The sequence below is a fragment of the Penicillium chrysogenum genome (genome assembly GCF_028827035.1).
Source record: "Penicillium chrysogenum strain IBT 35668 chromosome Unknown utg000002l_segment0_segment0, whole genome shotgun sequence".
Lineage (NCBI taxonomy): Eukaryota > Fungi > Ascomycota > Eurotiomycetes > Eurotiales > Aspergillaceae > Penicillium > Penicillium chrysogenum.
In genome coordinates, this window is record NW_026622750.1 from 4,918,910 (window position 1) to 4,938,052 (window position 19,143).

Here is a 19,143-nt window from a genome sequence, read left to right on the forward strand (position 1 = left end):
CGGTCGGTATGAGCTTCAATTTCCAATTTCCAAAGAGACACAAAACCAGGGAAGTTACATGGACGACCGGGCCACTATCCTGCGGCATTACCACAACCAAGTATGCAACGAGATCAGGTTGTTGGAATGGCCAAACTTAATTGCTTCTACACCATTGTCTAGTACTCACGCTGCGCGAATGCCAATCAATTGCTGGTTTCATGTGTGTTTTCCTGTGCGGCACAGACACTATGAACGTACTCTCAAGCCCAGGCTGAAGATTGTCTTTGGGAGGGCATAACCAAATTCCAGACCCTATTGTGAAGCTTTCCATAGGAAACCGAGCCTATTTTCCGGAACAATTTGTGAATTTGCAACCAAAGCTCACGAGCTAGGTTCTCGTGATCGCCACCCCCTCGCAAGATTGCAACGCTACTATCACACTGATGAGACCCTGGAGACGAATAGCACCCGACGGGCCAATCAAACACCACGCATGAATTTAGACAGACGCAGGTACGGTTCTGCGATGCAGATCTCAGCGACGACCCACGGGACAGTAGATCAGGGAGGTTCTATTTGTGGCCCGGAGAGAAATTAAAAAGAATTGCAAAGGTCCAGACACGATCCACAAGCCCAAAGTTGACGGCCGTCAGTGTCCGATGGAACGGGGGGTTGTTGTTTAGGAGGTACTGCTGGGGCAGGTGAGTATTTGGTATATCACAGAGACTTTGGCGACAGAATGGTAGGCTACAACTCAACCGTGGTTGTGTTCTCCTGGTTGCGGTCACAAGAGATCAAGTTCCCCTGTCAAGTGGCAAGGTGCGCTTTGTCCTGGTGTGTAGAACGTTCTAGAAGCTATATACTCTTCTCCTGCACCAAGCTCTCCCCTGATGATTATACTCTCTTTGAGCCATAACACTTCCTCTCCATCTGTTCCAAGTCTGTCGCCATTCTAATAACGCTAGCAGATGTTAGTTAGTATGCCAACCTTCGTATTTAATAACCTCTTCCACCCGGTGCGGCATAGTCTCTGCTTAATTTATAAAGCGGTGCACTGTGAGACTTCCTCATACATACTGTACTGCATCTACCCAGGTCCACCTGGTTATTTTTATCCTAGTAGTAATAGGCAGGCGGTACGAAAGAGCGGTCAATGGTGGAGGTACTGGGGTGTAAATACTCATGCAACGCCACTGTAAAGTCCGGATCCGCACGCATTGATGTAGATAGACATGGTTTCGTAATGGGTCCAATAGGTGGATCCTCCAATGGTCGTAGCCGAAAGGCTGCGAGGTAAAATTCCGAGCTAACCGTCTTTCTAGGCCTGCGTCGCTCAATATTTACGTTTTAGTTCGATAGTATCCGAAGAATGTCGTATTTCCCCATTTGTAGTTGCAGTCCCATCTTTCCATCAAAGGCTAGTGCGTCCCACGCCATAGATTGGCTGCTCAGTCGCGGCAGTATAAAAGACCATATTTCCCCATCACTGGAAGGTGATATAGACAAAATTACTTCCCTTTACAGCAGGTACAAGACCTACACCTGCTGCCAAATGGGAACTAGGCTTCATTTGGTTAGTCTCTATTTCTCCGCAAATATGTCATCCATCCAGGGCATGTCGTTCGAGGACACCATCCCATACTCGGCCACGGAGGTTATGGGATACAGCAAACTCCAAGCCGGCTCGCCGCCTGAGAGTATGGTCAGAGAGGTGGTAAGGTCTCTCCGGTCGCGACCAAACGAAGTGTCAGAGCCCGTCACGTATGGAAGAGGAGATCATGATGCATCCGAAAGCTTCTTGAGGTTCGAAATCCAGGACCATGATGTATGTCATTCACTGCAGTGGCCGATATAAAGAACTGAAATCATGGAAGTTCACCAGGAAGATCGAAGAAGTGATGGGAAGGCCCACTTTTCTTCTCCACCAAGGCCGGTCATCGTCCACACTCCCGATCTCCCAACTAACTGGGGAATCAATGCCGCCCACCCGGTCCGAAACGGAGTCTCAGTCTTCCGAACCCTCTCAGTATATACAACCTGCGGAGGCCGACAACATATTTACCTAGGCGGTGATATACATAGGTACATAGTGTATACCCAAGTTTTACCTTCTACCTTCCACGCGTTTCTTTCTTTTTATACATAGCGGCGTGGCCACATGCACAGACCACATATATATGCAGACGGGGATGGGACGGGAGCCGAGGTTCGGGAGAACGGCAAGAACAACATAGAACAGCAGAATTGGGCGTGTGTGGTGTATGCTGCAAAAGGCTAAGGCAATAATAAGACGCAAGATGCACCATCCGCATCCGCAAGTTCTGGGTGAACAAGGATTTGGCATGGTGGCTGCTCCCGTACCCGACTCGTTGGTTGGGAGTCATCCGGTCCCACGAGACTGCGGTCCAGAAGAAAAGAATGTTTGAGGGAGGGGAACTGGTGTTTGCCGAGGTTACTTTGTTGTGGAAAATCAGGGTACCTTGTCAAAGAATGGCCAAATGCGGTTCTGGATTATGGAGAGCTTCGGGCACCTAAAAGCTCTTGGAGCTACTGGCGAAGCTTGCGATTTCATTGAGCAGGTGCTAGATAAAACGTTGGATGTCAGGCTCGCACCTCCTACCTCAGCAGAGGCCGTTGAATGGTGCGGGGTTGTTACTGCTGCCGCGACAAAGCCAGAGAGCTTCAAGAAGGGCTTCCAAATTTCTAAGGCGGCGAAGGATTCTATAAGCCAATTCTTTTATCAAGTTTCTCTGCACCGGAACTACCAGCGTGAATTGGACGGTCTCAGCTCGGCGTTGGACTGATAATTTGGCAATTTGGTCAAAGAAGGTGCAGAGCCAGGTCGTTAAATGTTCTTCGTTCGGTCACTGATTCTGTTACTTGTCCATTTGAATAATTTCGTCCTGACTTGAAATCTGATATACAATCCTTAAACAATTTAGGCAGTACTCTAATCGCACTCGATGATGAAATTAGCAGTGAAATCATGAGTACTCTGGTCCCGTGCGCTTTTTGGCTAGCCTTTTCTCCACATACTTGCTTTTCACTTCAGGGGCTGCATCTGAATCGCTTTTTGGATGTACCCGTCAAAAACGGTGTCCTTTCCTCGCCTTGGTGAGCTGAAGGACAGTGGCGACCTGGAGGTAACGGGATCGAAAGCCTCAAGACACTCCCCGAAAGATTCGCAGTTTGTTATTGAGGAATTAGATGAGAATGGAACACGCAGTCTACATTGCTTGCTAAATCATCCATCATTTATGCAGATGTTGAAAGCCACGAAATTGACCTAAAGGGACATGCAATGAACAGATTCAGAGAGCTTTAAACAGGAACTTGGATCGAGTTTCAGCAGGAAATATGACTTTCAATCCACCATAGATATACCAAAGTGACGAACCATCTCTTCTGTGTACATGTAATGATTGTTCTAACGCACATAATAGCTTTAGAGTGTGCCCGCGGCCAGCAAGTCGTCAACGACAATTGTTTGTCCGTTGAGGTATTGGTTCGAGACTGTAAACAATACTGCACTTGCCATGTCTTCATCTTTCCCTGGGCGTCCGGCGGGGACTTTGCCTTCGTACCTTTCTTTGGGGAGCGTGCCCTTTTGCTTCTCGTCACTGCTTTGGCTGTCATTTCGGACGGGAAGACCCCGGGCGTGATATAGTTCACACGAAGTTTGAGTTGCGAGGAAACGATCTCGTGGGCCAACATTTTAGTGAATGAACGGCAGTCGCCTTACTAGCGTTGTAGGCGAAGTGATGCTGGGCAGTTTTGACAAGGCCAGAAATCTACGAGATGTTGACAACGGTACTAGACCAGCCGTGCTCGTTCTCTGTTCCCTTATTCAGCAAGGGCAGGAAAGCAGTGGTCGTGAAGAAAAGCTGTGTGACATTGGTGCGCATAACTTCTTCCCATTCCTGGACCGTGCCCTGGTTTTTGAACAGCTGCTCCTGCAATGCTTTTGGGTCTTCTTGATCTGTGTTCTGTGTTGGAGAGCTATACCGGCATTGTTGATCAAAATAGGCAGTTTCGACTCCTTGGCTGAAATCTCGTCGACTAACTTCTGAATGGACTCCTTTGGAGTGACGTCGGCAGCGATCGGGATAATCTGACCCGGAGGTTCCTTAGAGTATAGCTCTGCGACACGGTCCAGTTTCTCCTTTGTGCGACCGGTGATGTAGACTTTAGCACCATTGACGGCAAGGGATCGAGTGGCCATCAAACCGATGCCGGACCCTCCTCCTGTGACAAGAGCGACTACCCACTCACTTTGTTAGCAACGCCAGAGCTAGGGAAAAGCCAGTCGGCAATATTAGTAACTCACCTCTGCCCTTCAGGTTGAAAAGGGTTTCGAGCTTGAAGCTCCGGTTGCTTTCTTGAGCAGGCATATTCCTGATACGTATTCGAAAGTGCTGTAGATAGATTCGTTGACGGATGGATACTAAGGTCTCCGTGTGTCAGTTATGGCTCTTATATGCGTGCTGGGGATATATCATTGCAATTATTGCTCTTGAGTCAAGTTTGCTTAAATTACGTCACTTTTAGTATAAGACTTGATTACGGGTTAATGAACGAAGCTTCCAAGGCTAAAATGAGCAGGGGTATAACGATTTGAGATGATATTTTTGTAACGTAAGTCATAATGACAAACCAATTGACGTATCATCGAGCACTGGAGAAAGAGCAATCCAAATGTCTCAGGAATGTGGCAAACAGATTTTCGCGTCGTTCAGTCCAGCGATCGGAGTTCTACTACCCTGTTGGAGCCTAAATGATATCGTAATGGCTGTGCGGGCGCTTCCAACTGAAGCTTGAGTTCGTAGTCCAATATACAGGCTGATTCAAAGATAGTGGAGGAACCAGCCCAAAACACACTCAGTAAATAGAATCACAATATACGAAAAGGCTGAGGGACAATGATGAAGTAGTTTGGTTGATGCAATACCATATTGGTACAGTAGTAGAATTCATTACCCTGACCCTTCGCGAGTTGATTGTGAACCAGACACTTACTCCAATGGTGATCCACCAAACTGAGCGAGGTGATCCGCGCGCGTTACCGAACGCGGAAAATAAGAATATCACCCAACCAAGACGTCCGATTGCTTCCTTGGCCAATACACCCGCAGTCATTAAGATTGAAGGAATCAACTACAAATCGCAGAGCTGATAGCAGAACATCCTAGACACTTCGCTGTGGCCATGCACTGTCATGAAAACGGAAGAAAATGGAATCGGATCAATAGAAATTGATCACCACACTTGTATCTTAATGTAGGGTTTCGATTCAGCGATGGGTCGGGGTAAATGATTGTTGGAAGAATTACGGCTAGTAAATAAGCTACGGATCTTTGCGGGGACACAAGAGGCAAAGCCTTAAAGATCTATGCCTCTTTAGTGATCGAGATAATAATAGTATAGGCGAGGTGTAGGATAGGAAGATGCAATATAGAGAGAAAGGTAGTTATATCTATATAAGTAGTAGCAAAGTAAGGTATAAACCAGTATCTACACAGCTGGCCAACTGACTGTCCGGGCGTAGCGCAAGTATATTAGAATCAATTGTAAAGAAAAAACGGTTTAAAACCTTCCGTATACTGAAGCCTTCACTATGCTGTATGCCCTCCGTCGGCTACTATCGTACTCCCAGTCATGAAGCTGCTCGCATTGCTCATGAGAAGCAAGGCAATACCACGAGATTCTTCCGGCCGTGCCAACCGTCCCATCATATTCTCAGACTCCCATATCTCCTTTGTCCCCGGGGTCCCGTCCATAACCATCTTGGCCATAGGCGTCATTATGTGCCCGGGACAGAGGCAGTTCACTCGTATTCCCCCTGCCTTCCGTATCGATATTGCTCCATTCCATAGCAAAGCTTCTAGTGAGTTGGATCACAGCGGCTTTAGATGAGTTATAGATGGACGATTTCATTCCTTTGTTCGCGATCATCCCACTCATACTGGAAATCAGAAGTATTGATCCTCGGGATTGCTTGTTCAGCATTTGTGTTGCAGCAGCAGTTGCAGATGCGAAAGCACCAGTATAATTGATACTGATTATCCGTTCGATATCGGCGGCGGAGTGATTAATCGCACTCCCTATATGGTTTACCCCAGCCGCGGCTACTAAGCCATCCAGCCTGTTCTTGCCGTTGGCGATCGTAGACATTATCTGGTTCGTGCTCTCTTTGTCGCGAACATCCAACGAGTGATAGTGTAAAGAGCCCCCAAATTGGGAGTTGGCCCGTGCTTGTGCAGTATAGAACTCTTGGTGGGGCTCAGGTAGCCGATCTAAACAATGAATTATGTCACAGCGTTCACTCATGGTTAGTTATTCCGATCAGCGGTTGCGTATTTCCTCAAAAGTGATGTCGAACATGAGCTGGTTCGGAAGTTGGTCGAAATAATATGTGACGGGCGGACATGGATACTCCCGTCCCATGGCTGTCAACCCCGGACTCGCGAGATCTTACGGTCTGTAATATCCTGCGAAAGTGTTGAATCATCGACCATCAAATCCTTCGCAGCTCTTTTTCCAGACAAACCCAAGGTTCAAAAGAACGTGTATTTGCTACGGGGCCTATTTTCCCAAGGAATTCTTCTGCTCGCCCTGAAGAAAAGATGGAATGTTCAGTATGGACTTCATCCTAATCGCTACCCGATAGCGGTCCCATTTCATGCCAAAGGGGTCCCGTCAGACCAAGCTGAATGGGGCCACCCGGATGTTTCAATACTGTTAACTTGCCTCGGTTTCTACCACCAGGGTCTGAGCGAAGGTCAACTCCGACAGAGCCTGCAGGCTGTGTTGAGATCCGATGATCCTGCTATGGAGTATGATCGGTGGACGCAGACCTCGGCCACTCTACCTGATCGTCTACGCCATTGGAACCTCATCAATATGGACGATAAAGGGCAGATAATTGAAATCTGGCGCCATTTACGCTGGATTACAACAGTCATAAACCACTACCTCAGGCGTTTCGTTTTCCCGGCACATGCGCAGCAATTTCAGGTCAAGCTTCAAGCGTCCGGATGGGATGTCCCACTCTTCCTGAACTGCGCCAAGACGGAACCGGGAGAGTTCAAAGGTCCAGGGCTCACTACTGGGTTTAGCGGTACGAATGATAACCGCTGGCTACTTCCCCTCACAATGCAACAGCAAGATCTCCCTGCGCTATTGCATACCAATGCCGAGGTTCTGACTTATTTCTTGCATGCGAGAAACCGACAGTATATTCAAGCGATCGATCTGGACGGCAAGCGTATGTCGGAAGTGGGGCTTCTACGCTGTCTCAAAGACAACAAAATCCGCGTTCTTCTTGATGCCGGAGCTTTCATACTCGAGATGGACAATCAGACTCTAGTCCGGACGTGGCTGCAAGAGGACGACCAGGCACAGGCAGCGGTCTATTTCGGTACAGACAATAAGCCATGGGTACAATACCAGACGGGCAAGACTATTCCTCTTCTTGCGACCCCCTTCGTCGATAATATGAAGGGCTGTCTAGTGTATTTAGACGAGGTTCACACTCGGGGTACAGACCTCAAGTTGCCAAAAGACGCGAGGGGCGCCTTAACACTTGGTCTGAATCAGACGAAGGATCATACAGTCCAAGGTATCTTTCGAATCCAACGCTTCCCTGTCCAACGTATATGGCTGACCACATTGTATAGCTGCGATGAGATTGCGGCAATTGGGCACAACCCAGTCGGTCACATTTGTTGCTCCGTCAGAGGTTCACCAGAGTATTCAGGACATCTGCCACAAGACAGTAAGGGAAGACCTTGATTCTGCAGATGTTATAACTTGGCTCCTTGATCAGACTTGTGCCAGCAACAGACAGTTACACTCCCTGTACTTTTCGCAGGGTACTAATTTCTGTTACCGAATGCAGGCTGCTGCGACCTTTGACGACTTCCTCTCGAATGTCGATCACCGAGAACCATATCTGAAGTACTTGCAGCAGCCAGAGCAGCAAACCTTGGAACAACTGTATGGGCCCCATTTATTGAGAGATGACGTGATCTCGTCTCAATCGAAGACCAATCTTCCACTTGTTGGTAAATTGAGAGGGTTTATGGACACTCTTAGGAAAAAGTTTCATCCACGAACTTCAGACAAGGAGTCTGCGGTACTTTCTGCGCTGGAAGAAGTAGAGCAACAGCGCGAGGTTGCCAATGAGGTCGAGCAGGAACGGGAGCTACAGCGACCATGTTTCATTGATGCTCTAGAGTTTCCAGGATTGCATCAAGTGATTCGAGATTTCATTGAAACGGGTTTTCTCAGAGGCGAGAACGTCTGTCCGCAGGCTTCCACTATCATAACATCAACTCGGCTCTGGAGGAAGCAAATGATGCAATCATTTTCAATGATACCCCACGTGTTTTTGTCGCCCGAGTTTTCTAGAACCGTCCGACTGGGTACTGAACATGATTCTGATAATTTTGGTGTAAGCTCTGAACCCACCCCGAGCAGTCGATTAGCGGCACAGGCCTCGCCCTCTCTTTTCTCATATTGACCTGTTTAGCGCCCTATCAACTGGGTTCTCTTGAGCATGCGTGCGGATGTCGCCCTGGTCATTATACCGGAGGAAGCAGAGTTGGTCATCCCCATACTACGCAAACACGCAGACCCGCCTACGCACTTGCTCCTCTATGCGGCGCCCTTCACGAAACGGATGCTCCACTTCAACCGCCTAGACTACTACTCACTTCCCCGTCTACCTACCGGATGGAACCCACCATCCTGGCTCCCATTCGAACTTGGGATTTTAGCTGGAAGGTTGTATTTCGCATTTGCGGAATGCCAATATTTGCGGCGTCGGATCCATGCTTGCTCTGGCCGTCCAAGTGAAGTTGAAAATCTCCCCACAAGCAATTCAGTCGACATGGAAATCACTTTAGCTTTCTTACAGGAGTGGCTGAGTCTACGTCGCCCGGGGCAAGATATCTCCCATACTCCCATGGGATACATTTGTCAGGGTCTCACTCTCCGGGCTGACCATCCATTCTTCTCCACATCAACAGGAGCTGAACTGGGTACTAATGTGGATAACGATGTATTTTATGTGTCTTGTCACACGCACAACAATGAAGAATCAGACAGTGCAAGCGATGGGGAAGTCATAATTGTGGACCAAATAGTGGAGGAAGAAAATGAATCTGGCGAGGACAATGAGTAGTCATGTTCTCTCAGCCATGGGGGAAATTGAATTGGAGACCGATGATGTATTTAAGCTTTTTGGGGCGGGCCCTATATATTTGCTTCAAGAATTCAAGAGTTCAGGTGGTGAATCAGGTGATAACCGGCTTTGCCAATTTAGGTCCGTCGTATCTGTTCGTGAGGATATGTTGATACATCGAAACGTACAAAACGCGAGGCAAGAGTACCGCATATGTTCGTTGTTCCCCAGGATTGAACAAGCGGCATATCAAAAGGCATGCAATGTACGTCTCCCGTGTGACTTTCTTCGGAGCTTCAGGAATTAGGAACCGTAGTCAGCTGCGCCTCAATTTTTTTCAACTGCTGCTTCGCTTGCAGAGAGATGTAAGTGATCTAGTTGGGAAGCTGATATGCTCGATACGCAAACTGATCGTCCTGACTCAAGGGTACACTTTGTTGCTTATGAACTGGTAAGCTCCAGCAACTCGTCCAACTGGATCAATCCTTGCTGTCTATGATCTTACAACAGACCAACCTCATTTCTGTCACTCAAGTCGAACGCCACACGAACAAATAAATTGTCTGCTCGGGCCTGCCTATACCAATACGATCGCATGCTGCATATCCTTTTCATATGACTACTATCGACGATGAGTCAACAGAACGTTCGTATCGACTTCGGCCTCTTCATCCTTTCTCCCTATAGATTCTGTGTATCAGGTCATTGTTCAACTTGTTTACCTGATACAAGACCTAGACTCCGAATAAAGAGAAATACTATCCACGGCCGTACTAGGATAGGAGTGTCAAGTTCATGGAAACACCGTCGTTGAAGGAACGTTGATTGACAGGGAAAGCTTGCGCAGATATATCGGGCCTCAGCAAGAAAGACTCAGTCAACAATAAAGCCTAGGGTTTCAAGTATTTCAATCCGGTTTTTTACTGTCCACCGTTGACCCTCATTTTTAAAAAAAATATAAAAATATAAAAGAAATAGTGAGATTACCTGTAGTTAACGAAGGTGATCACCGAAGTGATTGGCATGCTCCGTTATGTAGCTGCCAGCGCCCTCATGTTACTCCCCACTGACGGCGAGCCTGGAAGTCCAAGCACATCTCATAATTTTGAGTTGTGGGTCGAGAATCTGGATCAACGTGCCTCTGCTTGTGCGAGATGGACCCTCTCACCTCTGGCCGGCGACAAAAAACGTAAAGCCACTCGCTCTACGCTGAGTTGGCCAGAATAATTCCTGTAAATACATCTGATGTTCTACTAGGCCGGCTACCTGTTTCGTAAGCGTATAAAGGGATATGCTAAACTTCAAAAAGTAACTTTCTGCGTCGATCAGCTAGCACTACAGCTGCAAATCTATTTTAAACCATTCCGAGACGCGCTTAGGCTTAGGCCACGAAAAGAAGGTCAAAGCTTGCCAAGTCCACACGCGCCTGTTCCTCCGTTGATCGAACGTAGGCGTGTATGAACACAGTAAAACAGCCCATGTTATGAGGCTATAGAAGATGAATGCTCTAGCATACAAAGTGGCATAATCGCGTCTTATTTGCAAATTCGATCGACGTGAAGCGTTCGATAGCTACCGTGACTATTAATAATCAAGAGACTCTTCAATTCAATATCAAACCAAATGATCCTGGTGATACATGATTTGACTGTCGAACATTTGCGTAATCCTTGGTTGTGATGAATTGCATCATGGAAGGTACATTGGGGCCAACGGAAGGACTGGCCACGTGGACGTTCATAGGGGAACTTGCCATATCTGGCAACTGAGGGGTATGCTCAGAGATTATTCCGGGATCTTCTTCGCCAAGACTGTTTTCTGTTGGCTGCTGGACGCGTTCGGCTGACTTAGTCTGCTCGGTCAGAGATGGTTTGTCTGATGGAAAACGGACTTTCAGCACCAGCGGATCGCGCTTGGCTGGCTGGGCTGGCTGGGCTGGTTTTTTTCTTGGCTTGCGTCCAACAGAGAGACCAAGGCAGCGAGCCTGACCAGAAATAGATGAAGGACTTCGTCCCCTGTGGAATATCTCCTCGTATTCCTGCGCTATCCGCGACCAACTCAAGTGCCCCCTGGTACTCAAGAAAGCGCGCAATTGTCTCTTTTCCAAAGGGCTCCACGCTGAAGTCATCTTTAAGGGCGGTATGTGACTCTCCTCTCCGGATGTGCTTAGCGCCGCAAGAGTACTGCCCGTCTCCCCATCCCGACAATGGTCGGGGCTTGGTTCTGCATCAATTCTAGTTTCAGTATGAACTGCAGAATCTGTGTTTGCATCCACATCACACATGTGGATTTCGACGGGGGACTCCGAAGATTCTGATCTGGTAAAATCTCTATCGGCGCTGTGGGTCTGTTCTTGCAAAGTTTGGAGGATTGTCTGTACCGTCTCATCAACTAGTAGACTTTAGCCTGTATACCCCATTTTTTTTGACAGGGGCTATGTATCACCCTCACTTTCTAAAATGTCCTCTCGCAGGCGAGTCAAATCTTTGATCAACTCAGTTCTGGCTTCTCGCTCTGCTTGCACATCTTCGGGTTCAGGAGGCATCAGGAGCAGCTTCTGAAGCACGTTGGATGAAAGTATATCACGATCGCTTTTGTTCATGTCTAATGACAGGCCCCGAACGCAAAGTCGATACTGGTCCTCGTCACGCAGCTCAATTTGATTGTTCAAATTCGCTTCTTGGATGAGATCAACCCAGCTGGGATGACCTCCGAAAAGGCTGTCGTCACTAGCCAACTCCACGACCCTTGGGCGAGAGCTACTGAATAAACCGTTTATCCTGTCCTCTATTTTGTTACTAAAGAGAGGCCTATGGAGCTGCTTGGCGACACTGCCGTTTCGATCAAGGATTTCGATGTACAGTCTCATCAGCTTCAGAATTGGCTGTAAATCATGGCGCACCGTCTCAATCCGCGGCAGCGGACTAGATACCCGATGGCCGAAAAAGTCAATGGGCCCAGTGGGCATATTGCTCATGGGACTTGGGATTATACTGGCGTTTTTGATGGACCGGTTCTAACGAAGAGAGGATAGCGACCGTTATTCAATTCATTGCCAGAGACCGGATCCCTACCGACACAAGAGTGGAGAGGACTAATTGAAAAGAATCACTCGAAACCCTCAGTGGTAATGGAAAAGGGGGAAGGGTTGCCGTCACACAATCAAAACCGCTTAGTAAACCTGGGTACTTTGTTATTGATGCCCCGCTGGAGGAGCATGATTCGCTGAGGCTCTTGTGTAATAAGAGTGTGGCATCCGATTGGTTGTGCTCTCCAACACGATGGATGAGATCGACCAGTGATCGGAGGGCTAGAAGCGCCGTTACGACACTAGGACAAATTGAGGAGGCGAATAATGAATATTGACAAGGAATGAGGAGGGGCTGGGGCACAGAGCGGTCGGCCATACGTGTTTATCGACAAGTGTTACCCGGACAAGTGTTACCCGGCCGGAAAGAAGATAGTCTTATATGTAGGATTTGTAGAGGTTGAGAGACGGGGTTCGAAGACGGGACTCTAGAATCAAAGAGAGAAAGGCGGCGGTGGACGATTGAAAACAAGGTATTTGTGGGATTGTAGCATGTAGCAGCTGCAGGGGACGAGTAAAAGCATTTGAAATATGCACGAGAACGAATGTTTGGATATAAAATCTGTAATCAGACAAGCATAAAAGCCGAGAACACAAACGCACAATATTAGTTGTGCATATGCAGTCTGCGGCCAAATATGCGGAAGGCTGGAACAGGAACTGTGGTCCACGTGCAGCGCCGTCTGGGAAAGTACACAGGGGAGGATAGACCGAACTAATCCCGTCCGGCCGGTAAATGTACAACATTCCGGGGTTTGCTTCGTAGTCTTGTTGTCCTTCGTATAGTGACACCTACAGCGAATGCAGGTATGAAATACGCCCGTTTCCTAGCTCTAGCTCATGCTTCGTAAGTTAAAGGCGTGGTTCTAACGCGATAGAGGATAAACAAAGTGATGGCAGATTGATGTCAAATGGAAAAGCATAGTTGTGAGGGTGGCTACTAAAGACGATACCTATTGGTATGTCTGAATTACACTTCTACGGACATAAGCGATACATTCAGTGGGTGACCGAGAAAAGACATTATTGTAAAAGGTTGACGGATTGGAAGACCCAACGTTGACTCAACTACCACACTTTACAGAACCAAGAAACAGCACAGTCAAAATGTAAGACGCAGTTTCTGAGTAGACGAGGTCATGAGATAGCGCGAGTCCTGGAAAAAGATTACGTATCGCCGGAATATACCTTACTGACAGCGGTAAGTTCTCGGAGGTTATTGATATTCAACAGTTGCAAAACTCAGGGATGGTAATGACCTCGACAATTCCTTACTATCACTACGGTCACCACAGATCAGCGGAGGAATTCCTATTTTTTTCCATTCTTTGTCTCTCAGGTTTCGTCGAGTGCTGAGCAGATGGTACAATGAAAATTAGAAAATCGACCAAAGAAAGATATTGATTATAACAAGTCCGAACGTTGGAAATATATGTTCAACGAGGTCTCTGGCATGTGTCGGGTCATAGTTGCGTTGGACGAGTTATGCCACCTTTGCCACAGCGTTGAACTAACTGTTTGATTCTGGGCAGACTATAAGAGAGACCAGCGCCAGCTGGTAATTATATGTTTTTGGGCGCTGAGTTTCTGCAAGTGAACACGCTGGATGCCCCAAGAGCATCTATCGGACCAAGATAGGGAAGACCGCCAGGCCTATCCGCAGGCCGATTCCGATTCCGAACCCCCACTTGTAAGCTTGGTGCAGTGACACTTTCTATACTGTGGCTAATCACTATATTATGTCGTAGCAGCATGGAGAAATCCTAAATAAATATCTGACGATCGAGCATTTTCAACCCATATTGGAGACACTGGCAGATCTCGATCGTGATGTCCAGAAACTCGCCTTTCAAGCGGCTCGACGGGCGGCACTCCTTCGACATCTATGGGCCTTGCGTCAGGAGAAACACCCCAAGGGCGAGATACCAGATGAAAATGACAGAGCTCCGAAGGAAGCTACCTCTAAATTGAGCAAAGAGCGGGTCTGTTTCCAGCTTCGTCCTGACGAGCAGCTACCTCGTTTGCTTTCCTTGGAACTGGCTTTGGTGCAGACTCAAGAATGACTGATCAGCGTGCTCAAGGATCATTTTTCTCTTTGAATAGATCAAGGATATACCTACGAATTCCATCACGTAATGGAAACGCATCTTTGGTGGTCCAAACGGGCTACTGCTAATCCCCGTGGCTATGAGTTTCATGGACAAGCCTGCGCTTCTCATACGCGCTATAGTCATCCGTCTTCTCAGTCTGCAGCCAAAGTGTGCCGTAATATGTCCTGGCCTAAGCCAATTACAAATAAATATTGCTCGTTGAGTGCACTATCGCAAGTCAAGAACTACGGTACATTGAACTATCGCGCGAGTATCAACCGCCAAGGATCGCACCTCAATAGCCGCAACCAATCCTTGTTTTCTCACATGGCTTAATTCCTACCATGGAGCTCGCGCACCAACCATCCAGTCCTCCATTGCCAACCATTCACTCCATTGCGACTCTGCTACTTGAATCTCGTCCTCTGAGGGGTCACGCAGAGGCCTCAAGAAAGGTGTATATTCATCTGGTAAGATATCGTAGGCCGCCTTGGTTGAAGCCCAGCCGCTGCTTTTCGCCGTGAACAGATAGATGGCACGTTCTTGTTTGTAGATGCAGCCCACACCGGCCTGCCAACCCTCGCCAAAAAAACTTTGCATAACATCCAAGGAGTCTTGCGCCGTAACAATCAGGCGCCGAATATAAGGTCGAAGTGAAATGAATGGTAATGACGCAGAACGCGAGCTCAAGGCACAAGTCCCGTAAGGTCGTTGGCAGGGGAGTCGGATATTGATAAATGCAGCAATGGACTGCACTCCAGGCGTATACTGACTATAGTCGACAAAATGCTGAACACAGCTTTTGTAATGTGGGAACCAGCCGGTGTGGTCCACAAGACCAGAGCCGCTGTCGCTCAAGATTGATTCGGCGTTTAGGTTGGTCTTCCCCTCATTGGGGCACTCGCGCCTATCCGGGATGCGTTCAGCATATCTTTCGACAGATTTTGAATCAAGGGAGAAAGCCTCCGAGTAGTTGTCATTGTAAAATCTGTGCGGCAGGCAATACCGGGACAGGAGAGGGTTCACTTACGCTGAGCGGGGTCGCGAAAATATGGGTCGCGCATGTGCATACTCCGAGAGCTTTCCCAGCACTCTCTTTCGGAAACCGGCGTTCTCAGCGATATATTTGACAGTTGACATGTGTAAAGCGAGAAATTAAAGGAAGTTGAAGTCTGAAGACGATCTTGAAGACCTAGGCTGAAGTTGATAGGATAGCCCGTGATCCGGATGAGGCGAAAGCCTTATAGCTCGGCACTGCAGCGCTGGCGGGGGATATCGAGCCATTCAGGGCGCTAAAAATCAATAATGTTTGAAGATCAAGGGCGGATTAGTTGGGCTTTTGGAAGTGGCCAAGGCGATAGATTGGAAAGTATCAAGGATAAGCTTGAGCCACAGGGGCGGCCACCAGCTGAGGTGAGCCACGGTGAGATCGAGAATGTGGCTCGTGCGCTTACCACTAAATAGCAAGCGGTCTGTGGCTGTGGTCCTGCAAGGAAAATCATCCGCTAGTTCTCACAAGGCAACCCCATTGTCGATCTAGGTCTTTGTTGAGCTGACTTGCAAACGGCGCAACGCCATAGACCGGCCGCGTCACATGCCCGTGATACGATAGGATAAGGGACTAATAATTGGGTTTGCCGGGATGTGGGGCCGTTAAAAGTGTGTCTCAGATTAAAGGCCATAACCCTAGAATGAGTGATTTCGGCGAGGCCATCCCCAAACCAACCTTACCATCTAATGTGATGACTGGTTATGAAATCTTTAATCTTTGTGCTAGGCATGGCCATGTCGATCCGACCAATCTCTATAGCCAAGTCCAGTCTTATCAGTTAGACGTCGTACAGAATAGGTGGGCTGTCCAATTATTACAACCATGATCTGCATCATGGTACGGGGTTTGGTTCCAAATCCCGGTAACGCTAGTTCAGAAACCAACATCAGTTTTCTGGTTTTCTTTCGGAGCATGCGCGATTCCATTTCCGTTATTTTGCCACAACCCGATTACGGTGGCAAAGAACACAGCTAAAAAGTTCATGCTAGTGTGTGTCGCGAACCTTCATCGCCGATCTCCGTTCTTGGTGTCCTACCGCAATGTATTCGTAACTTAAAGGGATTGCATACTGTAGCCCCGTTTAGGGGAATTGAATTAACCTTGGAACCCATCGAGATAAATCGCCAGGTCCCATATGCGACTTCCTTTACTCCACTGCCGATTAGTCGCCGGTCAGACGTCGGCTTGCTCTATTATGCTACCAAGAATTTGCAGCGAGACAGGTTCTTTTTGTTTCATTAGCCAAGAAAGATGATACACTAGGCAACTGTTTCAGGAATTTTTGTACAGTGGCAATCGTCTCTCGTTCTTTATTTGAAACCTACTTGAGCATCGTGGTGGTTGGTTAACTACACTTTCATTACATGAGGATCCGAAATGGCTCACGGCAACCTACCGAGAGAGCGGCAGAGTAATAACAGAGAAATAGCCTACAAATTAATCCATGGGTATAGTATGTGTTAGTGATGGTATAAGAGCTAGTTTTTATTCTTTCTACACGTTAATACATATCTTATTTAACCAAGTATCAAGAAGCTAATCCTTAGTCCTATCAACTCTATATACATTTCACCTACAGATCAGTACCTTTGTTAGCGTCGTCAGGGTTCCATTCCCCCAATAGTCCCTCGACGGCTCGTGCATTGTAGGCTAAGGGATTTCACATAGAATCTAAAACATGCGTTTAATGTCCGTCACGATTCTTTCTTCCGGATGTGTTCTCCCTATGAACACGGATCGGGGAATACGCAAATTTTCTCTGGAGATTATGCCGACTCTTTTTCTTTGCTCTATTCTAGCTTGTTGGTCGTTTCCATTATGGATCTCGCCTTGTCATGTTATTATATTACTCCTATATATATTGTTGGTTTTGAGGTAATTCCTAAATGAACGATGGTCTGATACCTGACGTGGGGTGTAATTTATACTCTCGGCAGCGTGAACTGTGGTCTATTTTAAACTGGAGGGCTATGGGCAGTAAACTACCAAACTGCTCAAGAGTACTGTCTTGTTCAGCTTGCCTGCATTTCAAAAATGCTCTTTGGCATTGCCATACCCCGGCATGCGGCTTTAAATGTGACAGGCTATTTAATGTGGACCGAGTAACTGGGTATAGATGTCAAAGTACTGTTACACACATCAGCGTCATTTGCTGTCATGGTAGGAGAGGTATCGTCCAATTCTGACCTTGACTTACTGACGAGAAAGACGTCCGAATCGGCACGTGCTACGACAGACATTCCGGCGCATGAGAAGGCCCCCAGCAAAACCCGGAGCCGGCGTGGCCCTGTCTGGCAGATGGCAATATTGCTAAACTCAGCAAGGCCATGTGTATGTTTGTCGGAATGGAACTGTATATTAGAGGTCAAACTGCCTTGCAGTCCGCCGCTTGTTGCACCATATTCGTCGACGAGGGACACGTTGACAGCGAATGCTTGCGTTGGCGCCTTTGGGGACCTTATAGACTCTCCTAATATCACCACCACGGATATAGTAAGAGAAGCGCCATGTGGTATGATGGAAGGAGGTTCCCGCAGAAATCCGAGAATTGTGTCGTAACAAGGCGGACATTCCCCCCTTTCGCTAGGCCCTAACGTCATGTGTTGCTTATCCATATGCTGGTGTAGGTGATGGTTAAGGGAATGCGTAAATATACAGCAAATAACCGAGCCTGTTCAAGACATAGCCGGTGTATCTGTTCTGGGTCATCGATTTAGCTTTGTAGGAGAACCGAAGAGATTGGAAGTGATATATGGTCCCAGCATGAAAGGGGCATGTAGATTCTTGTTTCTAGGTCTGTGCATCCCGACGCGAACACTGCGTGGGTGGTAATACCGTTCCAGTTCCTTCAAATCCCTTCAAATCCCGGCCCGTGCATGCGATGTCGTGACGATGGAATCCAGTTTCCAGACACCTTTTCGACCAATAAAGCTATAGCCATCCCCGGGCTTTGACGTCGCTCAACCCACACTTTTAGTGTATGTGTTCATTTCATGACCATAACAATTAACGCGTCCAATACGGGGGGAGGGGTATAGCTCCAACAAGCCTGACTCCCGACCAATGGTCCGTTCGGTAAGGATACAACCGCCCTTAGGGTACTAATTCCAGAAATCCAGGTCGCAATGAGCAGGCGATATAGGCAAGCAGGTTGGGCAGAGGCAAGTTTAACCCGGCAAATCAAATTCCGAGGGCTTCCTTTACCACGAACATGTTGCAATCCCGAAAAGGTAGCGCTGTTCTCAAATCAAGGTAGCCCCACTGAAAAACTTGATTTCAGTTTGAAAGGAAAGGACGGTGCAGATTTGGATATCTCCGAAAGCTAAACCGGAGACTGACCTGGGATTATCATGACCACTAGAGACTGTTTCTGAAACGTCGCTTGCTGCAATTGTTACATAGACTCTAATTGCGCATCATTGTACTACATGGTGGCAAATTATATGGATTGAGCACAGCAGGGATTCCCAGTCAAAAATTGATTGCTGGCGTCGCCTTCTGTTTTCTCTATCAATCAGCATTCCTTTAATTGACTTGCGTCGTTATCAGTGATAGGTTCTGAAACCACAGGTATTCTATCTCACTTCAAAGACAATCCTCGCAGCACATTTTGACCTTATTAATTAACTCGTGCGATTAAACCCTAGTTCATGACGTGGGTTGGGTGCGAACTGAGAATTGATAAGCAAAGAGCCATTTGCATGCTCATTGCTAATGTTCTAATGCTGGAGAAGAATCTCCCGAACGT

The 19,143-nt window shown here is 47.6% G+C and overlaps 7 protein-coding genes across 7 annotated transcripts; 3 read left to right on the top strand and 4 right to left on the bottom strand.

The window, feature by feature from the left end:
* Positions 1 to 1,579: 1,579 nt before the first annotated feature.
* N7489_005076 (uncharacterized protein) lies at positions 1,580 to 1,837 on the top strand (the record flags this gene model as incomplete). The annotated part of the gene is given in 2 exon segments (XM_056710828.1): positions 1,580 to 1,807; positions 1,826 to 1,837. 2 exon segments carry the CDS (start codon positions 1,580 to 1,582, stop codon positions 1,835 to 1,837), a joined length of 240 nt encoding a protein of 79 aa, XP_056569249.1.
* A 643-nt stretch (positions 1,838 to 2,480) lies between these two features.
* On the top strand, positions 2,481 to 2,786 carry N7489_005077 (uncharacterized protein; the record flags this gene model as incomplete). Its single annotated transcript, XM_056710829.1, has 1 exon — positions 2,481 to 2,786. One exon carries the CDS (start codon positions 2,481 to 2,483, stop codon positions 2,784 to 2,786), a length of 306 nt encoding a protein of 101 aa, XP_056569250.1.
* Positions 2,787 to 3,773: 987 nt separating this feature from the next.
* On the bottom strand, positions 3,774 to 4,373 carry N7489_005078 (SDR family NAD(P)-dependent oxidoreductase; the record flags this gene model as incomplete). Its single annotated transcript, XM_056710830.1, has 3 exons — positions 3,774 to 3,961; positions 3,988 to 4,242; positions 4,310 to 4,373. The coding sequence occupies 3 exons, from the start codon at positions 4,371 to 4,373 to the stop codon at positions 3,774 to 3,776; spliced, it is 507 nt and encodes a 168-aa protein (XP_056569251.1).
* A 1,345-nt stretch (positions 4,374 to 5,718) lies between these two features.
* N7489_005079 (SDR family oxidoreductase) lies at positions 5,719 to 6,309 on the bottom strand (the record flags this gene model as incomplete). Its single annotated transcript, XM_056710831.1, has 1 exon — positions 5,719 to 6,309. One exon carries the CDS (start codon positions 6,307 to 6,309, stop codon positions 5,719 to 5,721), a length of 591 nt encoding a protein of 196 aa, XP_056569252.1.
* On the top strand, positions 6,283 to 9,166 carry N7489_005080 (uncharacterized protein; the record flags this gene model as incomplete). Its single annotated transcript, XM_056710832.1, has 4 exons — positions 6,283 to 6,310; positions 6,650 to 7,600; positions 7,659 to 8,434; positions 8,513 to 9,166. 4 exons carry the CDS (start codon positions 6,283 to 6,285, stop codon positions 9,164 to 9,166), a joined length of 2,409 nt encoding a protein of 802 aa, XP_056569253.1.
* A 1,603-nt stretch (positions 9,167 to 10,769) lies between these two features.
* N7489_005081 (uncharacterized protein) lies at positions 10,770 to 12,134 on the bottom strand (the record flags this gene model as incomplete). The annotated part of the gene is made up of 2 exons (XM_056710833.1): positions 10,770 to 11,557; positions 11,618 to 12,134. 2 exons carry the CDS (start codon positions 12,132 to 12,134, stop codon positions 10,770 to 10,772), a joined length of 1,305 nt encoding a protein of 434 aa, XP_056569254.1.
* Positions 12,135 to 14,683: 2,549 nt separating this feature from the next.
* On the bottom strand, positions 14,684 to 15,484 carry N7489_005082 (uncharacterized protein; the record flags this gene model as incomplete). The annotated part of the gene is made up of 2 exons (XM_056710834.1): positions 14,684 to 15,332; positions 15,375 to 15,484. 2 exons carry the CDS (start codon positions 15,482 to 15,484, stop codon positions 14,684 to 14,686), a joined length of 759 nt encoding a protein of 252 aa, XP_056569255.1.
* Positions 15,485 to 19,143: the final 3,659 nt, after the last annotated feature.